The sequence below is a fragment of the Gadus chalcogrammus genome, chromosome 4, assembly GCF_026213295.1.
Source record: "Gadus chalcogrammus isolate NIFS_2021 chromosome 4, NIFS_Gcha_1.0, whole genome shotgun sequence".
NCBI lineage: Eukaryota > Metazoa > Chordata > Actinopteri > Gadiformes > Gadidae > Gadus > Gadus chalcogrammus.
In genome coordinates, this window is record NC_079415.1 from 2363592 (window position 1) to 2375918 (window position 12327).

General features: G+C 46.8%; 1 protein-coding gene across 1 annotated transcript; it reads right to left on the reverse strand.

Moving 5' to 3' along the window:
- Positions 1–3573: 3573 nt before the first annotated feature.
- Positions 3574–8955, reverse strand: rergla (RERG/RAS-like a). The gene is made up of 5 exons (XM_056589613.1): positions 8660–8955; positions 8473–8529; positions 7940–8013; positions 7057–7205; positions 3574–4909 (listed from the first exon to the last, which is right to left on the reverse strand). Exons 1-5 carry the CDS (start codon positions 8709–8711, stop codon positions 4612–4614), a joined length of 630 nt encoding a protein of 209 aa, XP_056445588.1. The 5' UTR covers positions 8712–8955; the 3' UTR covers positions 3574–4611.
- Between the last annotated feature and the right edge of the window lie 3372 nt (positions 8956–12327).

A 12327-nucleotide genomic window follows, 5' to 3' on the forward strand; every position in this document is an offset into this window, starting at 1 on the left:
TACTCCAGATTTGTTTCTGTTAGGGGCCAGGCGATGGCTTCGTGGGGTGAGTGTATGTCACACGACACACACTCTACCTAACATACCTGCATCATCCATGATGTTGCTGATGGAAATCGAGAAGGGTTGTTAGGGTCTTGAGCCCTCGCCCTATCGTGACAACCCCGCGCAACAATGTTCTGTTCACCAGTCGGGCTGGGGTGAAATCCTAACCCTCCAGTCGGGTAATTAGAAGGCATGATGTCTATGGGAGTCCAATCTCTCCAAAGCGGTTTTGGCCTTCCAGATGTCTAAATCCATGTTTAGTATTTATATAGGATCTGTTCCGTCCATCTGATAGATGGATTGTCAACAGCGAACTCCTTAAGATATTGAATTATATGCCAGTGCGGACAAACGTGGATGTGAGTGAAGAGAGGTTTTGTTTAGGGGAACTTTGGAGATAGCAGATGGGGACGACGCACTGAACTGAGTTATTTTCTTGGTAAGTTCCCGTTTCTCGGCGGTCAAGGAGAATGTGGGTGAAACGTGTCGCATGGCTTTATCGTTTATGAACCAGACGGGGGGGGGGGGGGGGGGGGGGAGTGTGTGGTTGTGTGAGGATGTGGAAAACATCACATTTACATTTGGGGGCGTTTAGCAGACGCTTTTATCCAAAGTGACTTGCATAAGTACATTTGTCAGAAGAAAGAGAAACAATATAGCCTACTGCTGTCGAACCGAAACATCCAAAATAAATAGAACTCAATGAACACCACTAATATCAACACAAAGTAAAGCATCAATAGAGTTATTAACCACAGATGAAATTTAACCAGCAACAGAACGTAACAAAATACGCTCGCATACGTAATAAAAGCTAAGCTAAGCAGAGTAAGTGACTCTAAAGTAAAAGGTCTTAGGTATATCGCCGCCGCATTGCAGGTCATCTGGATATGATAAGAAGCAAAATGATCAAGGTTCAAAGAAACTGGGTTAAATTGACCGTACGGGGTTCAGAGCGAGTTCCCTCGGTACCAGCGCTGAGCGGAGATAAAGAGCTGGACGGCCAGAGGAATGAAAGAATACCAAAGCACTTTTTAGTTCTACGAGCTGCGACAGAAGAGAGCAGCACCCACATGTGTCCACTGAGATAGAGATCTTTGTTTCTTTTCATTGTCCCGTCAATGCGGTGGATCCCTTTGAGGTGGCGTGAGAGACGTTTAAAGATGGGCTTTCTAACGGATTAGCGTACCCCTATTGCTCCTCTTGGTGATGACGTTACTTTAATAACACACCGCGGGCCGACACTGTGGCCATCACTGGAGGGAGACCGGCCCAACACACACACACATGCAGACACACACACACACGCACGCACGCACACACACACACACACACACACACACACACACACACACACACACACACACACACACGCACGCACACACACACACTAGCCCCTAACAAGGCCTAATAGCAGCCATGTGTTGGTCCCTTCAGACCTGTGGGGACAGGGTCAGGGGTCAGACCTGTGGGGACAGGGTCAGGGGTCAGACCTGTGGGGACATCAAACAGATTCCAGTCTCCAGCCCCAGGTCTGACCCCTGACCCTGTCACCCATTCAGCCCGGCAACCGTCGCTAGGGGTCGGCCATCCTTCACATGCACACACACAGTTTTGAATTGTGATACATTCATATACATTGATACATAAAGAGGGTCTCTCTCTCTCCCTCTCTCTCTCTCTCTCTCTCTCTCTCTCTCTCTCTCCCTCTGTCTCTCTCTCCCTCTCTTTCCCTCTCTCTTTCTCTCCCCCTTTCTCTCTCTCTCTCTCTCTCTCTCTCTCTCTCTCTCTCTCTCTCTCTCTCTCTCTCTCTCCCTCTGTCTCTCTCTCCCTCTCTTTCCCTCTCTCTTTCTCTCCCCCTTTCTCTCTCCCTCTCTCTCTCTCTCTCTCTCTCTCTCTCTCTCTCTCTCTCTCTCTCTCTCTCTCTCTCTCCCTCTGTCTCTCTCTCCCTCTCTTTCCCTCTCTCTCTCTCTCTCTCTCTCTCTCTCTCTCTCTCTCTCCCTCTGTCTCTCTCTCCCTCTCTCTCCCTCTCTCTCTCTCTCTCTCTCTCTCTCTCTCTCTCTCTCTCTCTCTCCCTCTGTCTCTCTCTCCCTCTCTGTCCCTCTGTCTCTCTCTCTCTCTCTCTCTCTCCCCCCCCGCCTCTCTCTCTCTCTCTCTCTCTCCTGGTTAATTTCCCATCCATGTGTCTCTCTCTCTCTCTCTCTCTCTCTCTCTCTCTCTCTCTCTCTCTCTCTCTCTCTCTCTCTCTCCCTCTGTCTCTCTCTCCCTCTCTGTCCCTCTGTCTCTCTCTCTCTCTCTCTCTCTCCCCCCCGCCTCTCTCTCTCTCTCTCTCTCTCTCTCCTGGTTAATTTCCCATCCATGTGTCTCTCTCTCTCTGTCTCTCTGTCTCTCTCTCTCTCTCTCTCTCTCTCTCTCTCTCTCTCTCTCTCTCTCTCTCTCTCTCTCTCTCTCTCTCTCTCTCTCTCTCTCTCTCTCCTGGTTAATTTCCCATCCATGTGTGTGTCGACGCCTCTCCGCTAAAAGATCAGCTTTAGAGAGCAGATTAGATCAATCATTCCTAGCATTTCACCTGGTGCCCACGTTTACTAAAGGGATTAAGGCTGCATGTTGTCAACCATTAGACGGTTTCCCTTACCTGAGTGAGTTAATCCCATGGATTTACTATTAGGATCATTTTACAGTCATATCCATATGATCTGTTTGGTATGTAAAATGGAAAGCAAGTGAATCCATGTGCTGAATACAGGCTTAAATTATACGCTATGACGGTCAGCTTCACGTAAAATGTGGTGTCAATTTAACGACATAATGCACTAAATATATGATATACTAAGCCAGGAACGAAGATGCCTGATAACAATTTAGCAGGACATCCCTGGGAAGTCCTGCCATGTATGGTAGCTCCTGGCCGATGTTGCCAGAATAGGAACATACATTGTCCGACAATTAAATTAAACCACTGGATCATATCACTGCCTCTCGCTGGCCAGGGGATCTCCCTCTCCGTCCTCTAAAGATAAGATAAGACCCGTCATGTGGTCGTTCATTTCAGCCAGTCAGAATCGCCTGTACCGCCTACCTGGTATGCTTCAACAGAGACGTTGCTTGTGGTTCCACCTCATTACAGCAAGTGTAAGAAAATGGCTTTCCTCCATCTGTAAAAATAATGCCAGGTATCTCTCTGTCCCCTTCTGCTTTCGGGATAATATCGCACTGACAGTGATTATGAGGAGTAAAATCCCCCCCCCCCCCCCCCCTCCACACACACATAAACTCACTATTATTATTTTTCATTAAAGAGCAATCCCATCGTTCTGTGATCGCTCTCATTACACAACTCCTCACTGTTTATTTACCCAGGTGTGCGATAACGACAAGCGTGTAATAAAGTGTAATAAAAAACGGAGCGAACGCACCATGTGTAAACAATATGAGATTGTGATGATTTTTTAATGAGGTAACCATGGAAATACAGCGGTAGGAAAATTTGATCAAGCTGCTACGGTGACAATTTACCATCACCAATCGTTAAACAAACGGATATGTCACCCTGTATAGCATGAATGCTTACTTATTGTTTTATATATTTGATGACTGAAAATGTGATAGTGCTTGCATTAATGAACGGTATAAAATTGAATAACACACAATGCTCACAGTATCAAGCAATAGAACTGTTTAATTCTTGGACCAACATATTTACACTCATCACTTTCTCAGGCTCCTTCGGTTACAGACTCCAATAGTAACACATTCTTTGTCTGTGATAATTTGCTGTGAACTCAGTAAAAGGATCAACCACTATGTACAACAAAAAATGAGTAGAACAGATAATAATTCCGTGGGATTTACGTTCCTTTCATCGCCCGTTGGATTTGTCCTCAGATGGAACGAACTCTGAGGGGTGTGACCTGACCCGCGACCGATTAATCCCAGAGAAAGAGCAGAACAAAGCCAAAGAAATAATCCCTCAACGCTCAATTCTTCCAAAAGGGAAGCACAATACTTTGGTTCATTAGGCCTATGTCACACTAGGATTTATAATTAACTCTTCCAAGACAATATCACTGCATAAAAAGTATGTTTTTAACCCACAGCAGTATTGGGGTTGTAGCGAGAGATTCAGTCAAATAAGTGCTATAGAATATTACCTCAGCAATATGAAATTAATTCGGACATAAATGAATCTTAAATTGTCACCAAACACTAAATGGAAACCGCAACAGCGCCCCCTCTGGTGAGAGGATGTATTGGATACAAGCGTCAATCACCACACAAACAAACGATAGATCAAATTACTTTGATGACCTGTAGGTGGCACTGTGGCCGCGCTTTTCCTTAAGAGTTTAGCGTTGCTTTTTGAATATAAACACCATTAGCATTCAGAAGCAACTGCATAGGCAACAGGTTGACACAGGGCAGTGGAGTTTAATTCTAGAACGTCTACATCAGGGGATTCCCACACCTGTTTCACGGCGTGACCAACTTTTGGGTCTCGTCCCGACGACCACTGGGTTCAAACCCCAACTGACGTTGAACCCTGGACCTGGGCGGAGAAGGGTGGGCTCACACCGACTTCCTCCTCTTCCCGAAGACGTTGTTGATGAGCTTGGCCATGGACTTGGAGCCACTGGGCCGGCGGCGGCGTTCCTTGGCCTTGCTGCCCGCGCAGACGCTCTGCACCACCTTGGAGAACACCAGCGCCACCTCCTGGCTGTGCTCCGCCGCCGACAGCTCCAGGAAGCCGCAGCGGTGGTCGGCGGCGAGGCGCTGGCCCTCCTCGTGGTCGACCTCCCGCATGTGGCACAGGTCCTGCTTGTTGCCCACCAGCATCACCGGCCGGCCCGCCGCCGCCTCACCGTCCCTGGGAGACACGGACACGGAGGGGGGGTTAGGACCTCCATCTCTGTTGTGTTGTTGTAGCGCTAACTTTGTTATGTTGTTGTAGCGCTAACTTTGTTATGTTGTTGTAGCGCTAACTTTGTTGTGGCACTGATTTTGTTGAGCTACAACAGCAGTAACTTGCACCTTCGTGGTTCTGCTTGTTGTAGCTCTAACTCGGTTGCGTTGTTGTAGCGCTAACTTTGTTTTGTAGCGCTAACTCGGTTGTGTTGTTGTAGCGCTAACTATGTTGTGTTGTTGTAGCGCTAACTTTGTTGTGTTGTTGTAGCGTTAACTTTGTTGTGTTGTTGTAGAGCTAACAGTGTTGTGTGGTTGTAGCACTAACTTTGTTGTGTTGTTGTAGCGCTAACACTGTTGTGTTGTTGTAGCGCTAACTCTGTTGTATTGTTGTAGCGCTAACTTTGTTGTTTTGTAGCGCTAACTTTGTTTTGTAGCGCTAACTCGGTTGTGTTGTTGTAGCGCTACCTTTGTTTTGTAGCCCTAACTCGGTTGTGTTGTTGTAGCGCTAACTTTGTTGTGCTACAACAGCAGTACCTTGCGCTAACTTGGTTCTGCTTGTTGTAGCACTAACTCTGTTGTGTTGTTGTCGCGCTAACTCTGTGTTTTTGTAGCGCTAACTCGGTTGTGTTGTTGTAGCGCTAACTTTGTTGTGTTGTTGTAGCGTTAACTTTGTTGTGTTGTTGTAGAGCTAACAGTGTTGTGTGGTTGTAGCACTAACTTTGTTGTGTTGTTGTAGCGCTAACACTGTTGTGTTGTTGTAGCGCTAACTCTGTTGTATTGTTGTAGCGCTAACTTTGTTGTTTTGTAGCGCTAACTTTGTTTTGTAGCGCTAACTCGGTTGTGTTGTTGTAGCGCTACCTTTGTTTTGTAGCCCTAACTCGGTTGTGTTGTTGTAGCGCTAACTTTGTTGTGCTACAACAGCAGTACCTTGCGCTAACTTGGTTATGCTTGTTGTAGCACTAACTCTGTTGTGTTGTTGTCGCGCTAACTCTGTGTTATTGTAGCGCTAACTTTGTTCTGCGTGTTGAAGCGCTAACTTTGTTGTGTTGTTGTAGTGCTAACTTTATCGTAGCCCTATCTTTGTTGCGCTACAACGTAGCCCTATCTTTGTTGCGCTACAACAGCAGTAACAGCAGTAACAAGCAGAACCAGTAACTTGGTTCTGCTTGTTGTAGTGATAACTAAGGTGCTTTTAGCTCTAACTTTGTTGCGTTGTTGTTGCGCTCACGAGCGTAATGAGCTCATCAGCTAACGACTGAGTCAAACCGCTCTATCATGAGAACTAAACTGCAGTCGGGGGAAGCGACCCACGCAGTTCAGCGTGACCCTCGACTGCAGGGGATTGAGAGGAGATTGAGGTGAAAAGCTGCTATGCTTTGGGGCTTGATGTGTAAAGACTGCAATCAGAGCTCATTGATTGCACCTGGGGAAATGCGACGCTGTCGTGGTGCTAAATGTTTCTGATTGGCTTGGTGAGTAACACAGGTAATCGCTCAAGTCTACTTTGAGGCAATCAGAGTCTATCAAAAAGCCGGTTTGGGGCCTTTTCAGTGGATGTGATTTTGCTTTCTTGCTATCGTTTCAAATAAAATGTTGTTCAGATTAGCACCATTTATGTAAAGGACCATCATTAAAATCGTTATGACTAGAAGAGTAAGTAAAAAAAAAGGGGTTTGTGAACAGCCCATGAAAGACTAACATCAGTCCCATGTAGTGACACCTGTGTGTGTGAAAGCATTTTCACAGAAACTCAACAGTGCGGTAAAGTAACAACTGGTTCCTGTCATTCTAACCTAAGGTTTCTTCTATTTATGTCAGCACCAGCACGCTCAACGTATACGCACTTGACTTGTCAGGTCTGTACTGCTGCACTGTCATACCTAAGCAAGATTTTTCCTTGCTAATTGAAGGAGTTATTTCTTGCCCTCTGGGGGGCTGGGGAGGGGGGGGGGGTCATCAATATTTGGCCTGTTAAGCCCTTTGAGAGTGTAGCTGTGATTAAGGGCTCTACTAATAAAATGTAATTTAAATCGACCGGACCGGTAACTCATGTTAAAGGGACTATCATTTTGACCAGGTTATTGATGAATGAAAGGGGCCCCTAGTCACCTTTTGCTGGCCCCTGAGTGCGTCTCTCTCATCAGGTGGAGGATGTTCTTGGCAGCCTGGAAGGAGGACCGGTCGCTGATGTCGTAGATGACCAAGAAACCGTCGCCCCAGTGGATCTGGTCGCTCAGCGCAGACTTCCCCGCACACACCTTCACACGGGGAGAACAACAAAGGCGTGGTTACTCAGTGTTAACCCTGGGGGAGGGAGAGTTGATCCCAATCACAGCCTCAATGGTTTCAGAGGCCTGCATTGAAATCAGCTCTGACGAAACCAAAGACTGTAAACCTTGAACCCTTAAAGGTCAACCAAAACATGGGATGGATCTCTTGAGGCCGGAGAGGATCCAAGCTAGGAAACACAGGCTCTCGTGACCACTTGAGATATTAAAGTGTTGCTATTATGTAGCTGTCTTCAATACACAAGGCGAGGCCGCACCCACAGTGTGGAAGGCTGCTGTGGTGAAGGCAGGGACAACACCGTAGTTATCAGGACAGTTTAACACAAGGTCGGGTCCCGCTTTACAGAATGCACGCTTCAGACAAAAAACAAAGAGGCACTGCAGTTCCTCTATGTAGCAAACAACGAACAAGAATAAAATGAAAAGGTGTTGAGTGTTGTTGAGATGGACGAAGGTCAGCAGCTGGTGAAACTTGTTGATGCCATTTTGTTTCTTGTGTTCGTAGCATTCTAATGTGTCATGGCAACAATATGGTGCCATCCGATTGGTTGGCAAGCGATTGATCGAGATGGTGTAATTAGGTTAAAAACGCCTGTTGTTTGACCACCAATAGGTGTGCGATGTTCCAGGCTGTTTCTGTTAATAAAGGTTTGTATCATTGTAAGACCGTCAGGTTGTGGTTCTGTAGCAGTCTTTACTCTCACCTGTGAGCAGGGGTCATACAGCTCCACGTTAAGCTGTCTCCCATCCAGAGTTAGACGCTTTCTGTAGATACACTCTGGAGGGGGGAGAGAGAGAGAGAGAGAGAGAGAGAGAGAGAGAGAGAGAGAGAGATTCAAACCGCTGATAGTACATAAACATTGTGATTGAAACCTGTGTAGCAGCAGGCCAGATAACCTGAAGGCACATTGCCGTGTGCCACGGGAGAAACCACACAATCTCTGGTGAAACCCACAATTTACTCTTCACTTCCCTGTACTGAACTACTGATGACTCATTTAGTTTCCTTCAAAGATAGGAACGACACGTGACACAGGAATATTTAACGAAATATGGGTAAGATGTACCCCATAAATCACTATGTAAATTATGTTTCTCACTTCAGCATATGCATTGTATCCTACTGTATATCGCCAATTCCATATCAAGTGTTTTACATGAATTAATCTATCTGCAAAACAAGCAAGCCTTCAAAAAGGGGTCTAAATAAATAGTCTCCAAACTTTAGGTGTCTTACCGGTCAACGAGGCGTACTCCCCGATGAACCTCCGCGTGAGGAACCGAACGATGAGAGCTGCAGAAACCGGGCCAAAGCAAATTATTATTAATATGAGTGTCATGTACAAGGTGCGCTCTGCACTGTCCGTCCACGGGACACCTGTCCCTCCACGGGACACCTGTCTCTCACCAGGGCGCATCCTCACCTGATTTCCCCACTCCCTCGCTGCCCAGCACAGCCAGTTTGATGTCATTCATATCCGCGTCCAACCGTTAGTTTCAATAACCGCAAACTAAATACCAACACTTAACGTCCTGCAGAATACAATAAAACAAACGATTGCTAAAATTAGCTGAGCATTCCTTGACGCTTTAAAAACGACAAAAGACATATAATATTATACGCAACACAGAGCCACTGTCCGGGTTCTGGGCCAGACTGCAATGAGCGCTCGCTGGCTGCTCGGAGTGCTTTGGGTCTTTTCTCTGTGCGTGTGACGTCAGCGCCAAGGCCAAGCCCACATGGGCAGGATGACCCACGTGGGCAGGACCGTCCACACTTTACAGCTGATGGAAAGCCGCACGGAAATCAAGCATGGACGTGGGGCGTGGCGTAATAAGGTGAATAGGCTGTGGCTGTTTTCCCAAAGTGAAGGCTGCAGCCTTGCTAGAACACATAGTCGCGTCCTATGGAGATAAGGCTAGAGTGCTGCGTGTTTGTAGCATTCAGAGTCTGGAACGACATGCCAGTGTGGAAGCGCTTCCGGATTTTAAATATTGCTCCAGTGTTAAATATGCTAATGTTTTAATTGTTGAAATTGTTACTGGCGTCAGTATTTTTTTTAAAAACCACCTACTTGCATATTAAAACAAATCAATCCATGCAAAATATAGCCTATATAGCCTATAAAACGTTTGAAAGAAATCGCACAGGTTCTGCATCTTGGGAGCCTAGCCACGCCCTACTTCATGACCCTGCTACGTTTATACGTAGCAGGGTATTTATAGAAACAAATATTTCCCCCGATCTGTTTTCAAAAATAACACGCAACATCGTTTTCAAAAAAGTTGTTGTTTACATCAAAACGCATAAATACGCCGTCGAGCGCCATTATAACTATGCCAAACCTATGGGCGGCAGTGTAGGGAGAAGGATATAGCCATGCAAGCCAATCAGAATCCTCAGAATCAACAACAACGAATAACACGAGCGTCTTCCTGTAACTTTAAACATGGGGCTCTCATATGACGTTAAGCATTTCCTGGTGCATAATGTGACGCTTCAGAACCTAAAACCCCGTTTCTCCCCGTTGACACGACAACACATAACCGGCCTTTTCAGAAATCTCCACTTTGGCCGAAGTTATTAGAAATGATCGTTTTCAGTGATAAAAACAGCGTTTTCGTGTAAATGAGAGGCCAAACCTCGTGGAAATATCAGCATTTTCCCTTTGTGTAGACGGGGCCTAAGAAAAGCACATAGACCATTCCAAGATGGCGGCCCTGCGTCTCGTCAGCGCCAGTAGGCGGTAGCGTTCGATGCTCCGTCTATGATAAAAGATGTCTATGCCAAGCCCCAACCACAGCGAGTTCTATCAGCATCCAATGTGGAAATGACAAACATTGCAGTAGCACCGGGTGGCCACTACGAGGTGGTACCAAAAGTGAGCAATTCTTCGTTGACTTATGCCGCTTTTCCACTGCATGGTACCAGCTCGACACGACTCGACTCGACTCGACTCAGCTCGCATTTTTTGCGTTTCCACCGCGATCTAGTACCTCAAGTGGCTGCTTTTTCTAGTACCGCCTCGCTCTAGGTTCCAAGCGGCTGAGCCGATACTAAAAGGTGACGTCGGCAGACGGCCGGCCACTGATTGGCCAGAGAGTGTGACGAAGTCACGAGAGCGACATGGCAACCATGCTGGTAACAGCCATAGCAGCGCCGCAGCCAACATATTCCACTTCTTCAACATGCCAGCTAATAATACGAACACGAATACCATCGCATCGATGTTCTCCATTGTTGTTATGTGGGTTCTGTCCATGTGTGGGTTACGTAGGTGTTGTTTGCATCGCGTACAAAAATACGTCACGGCCCTTTCGCGCAGCCGACCCCGCCCACGTCCCGGAGGTACTATTTGCGGTGGAAAAGCACCCGCGCTGCTACCGAGTCGTGTCGTGTCGAGTTGTGTCGTGTCGTGTCGAGCTACATGTGCGGTGGAAAAGCGGCATTAGGGGCCCCTCACACTAGAGCCGCGGCCCCGTGCCCGAGCTCATTTGCATACTAAAGTCTAGAACGTTTGGCTAGTGTGACCACACCATCCGTTTTTCCAGCACGGAACAGCCCCTTGGCCACGGCACACTTGGGAGAGGTGTGCCTTGGCCAAAGTACAGATGCTAATGAGATGACACGCGCACGCGCGCGGATACGCAACGTGAGCTGGATGACGTAGTCCTTGCGCGACCCTTCTTTCTTTAAAGGTCCATGCCCTTCTTCCCCACAACAATCATTTTAAACAATGGCGGCAAGCGTTTCACGAGTGGGTTTACGTTGGAGCAATAGTGAAGTCGAGTGTTTACTTGAAATCTGGGCCGACGACAGCATTCACGTTGTTGTTCTCCATTGTTGTTATGGCGACGAGGACGCTTGCTGATGACGTATTTATCGTATTACGACGTGATGACGTATGTATGAAGGAGCAATCGTGCCCAGGCCACAGCCTTTGGGAGCAGTGTGACCACGGGCCAGCGGGGGGAGTGGGGAGGGGGGGAATCGTGCTCAATCTTCCTGCAGCAGGGAACAGGCAAACGGCCCTAGTGTGAGTGGCCCCTAACTTGTTAAACAGGCCGTTTTCACAGTCTTATTAAACCTATTTACAGCCTGGTCCAAAAAAAACATTCTAGTCAGTAGATAGATAGATAGATAGATAAATACTTTAATAATCCCAGAGGGAAATTATTTAAATTTTTAATTTTTTTTTAATTTAAATTAAAATTATTTAAAATCCAGTATGTTTAGTTCATATCTCCATGACAACACTGAGGGGGGCGATTGAGTGACAGCTAGCCGCTGACCCTCACCTCGCATCGGGGGCCCGGAAATTACGTCAAAAGTGCAACTCGGAAGGCTGGCGTCCGAGGATTCAGGAACACGGCATGAGTTGCCAGAGGTCAGAGCTCTCTGTCCATGCTTCATATTTTAAGTAAACTGAGTATTATTCATAAGAGGTCAGTCTGGGAGGAGTATGAACTTGGAGGGGAACTGGTCCAACAGGAAGAAGACTAGATACTGCAGTCCACTCTTATCAATAGGTTGATCCGATTTAAGATTCATGCTGTGTAGAATGCTCCCTGTTAGACTGCGGGCATCGAACCCAGAACCTTCCAGCCTGGAGTCAAGCCTCAGGTTGACGTTAATAATTCTTGTGTCTTCTTGCATCCTTGGGAGACTTTAAAGGTACTTGGGGCAGTATGAACTGTTGTTATATTTGCAGTGCGGCATTATGATTGACATTATTTAGACACTAACAACATCTTGGTTACTGAAGGCGGTTAAACGTCATCATGTACTGGGTCCTGTTATCTGTGGATCACTGATCTGGGTGTGATTTCATACCACAAGTCTATGTACGGTCCTGCCTTCATAGCGGTTTAACCAGCACAGTGAGCAGTTGGTATGATATCCGCAAGTTGAACTTGATCTTATCAGACACGTTTGAAGCCCTTTGAGGCCTTCTGTGTGGATGATGAATAGTTATTAAATAGTGCAATAGAAACGTCCGGGAAGCATCTCCACATCTTTCCCCTCCTTGAGAATGAGAGGGTCTATGAATCTGCGTCTAGGAAAAAACACCCTGCCCCTCGTCCAAAGTTA

Bases quoted from the DNA above. Each gene is read 5' to 3' on its own strand.
- rergla (XM_056589613.1), bottom strand. From the start codon at position 8,711: ATGAATGACATCAAACTGGCTGTGCTGGGCAGCGAGGGAGTGGGGAAA. The intron at 8,530-8,659 runs GTGAGGATGCGC...CGGTTTCTGCAG, and splicing joins CGAGGGAGTGGGGAAATCAG to CTCTCATCGTTCGGTTCCTC. The intron at 7,206-7,939 runs GTGAGAGTAAAG...CCCCGTGTGAAG, and splicing joins TGTATGACCCCTGCTCACAG to GTGTGTGCGGGGAAGTCTGC.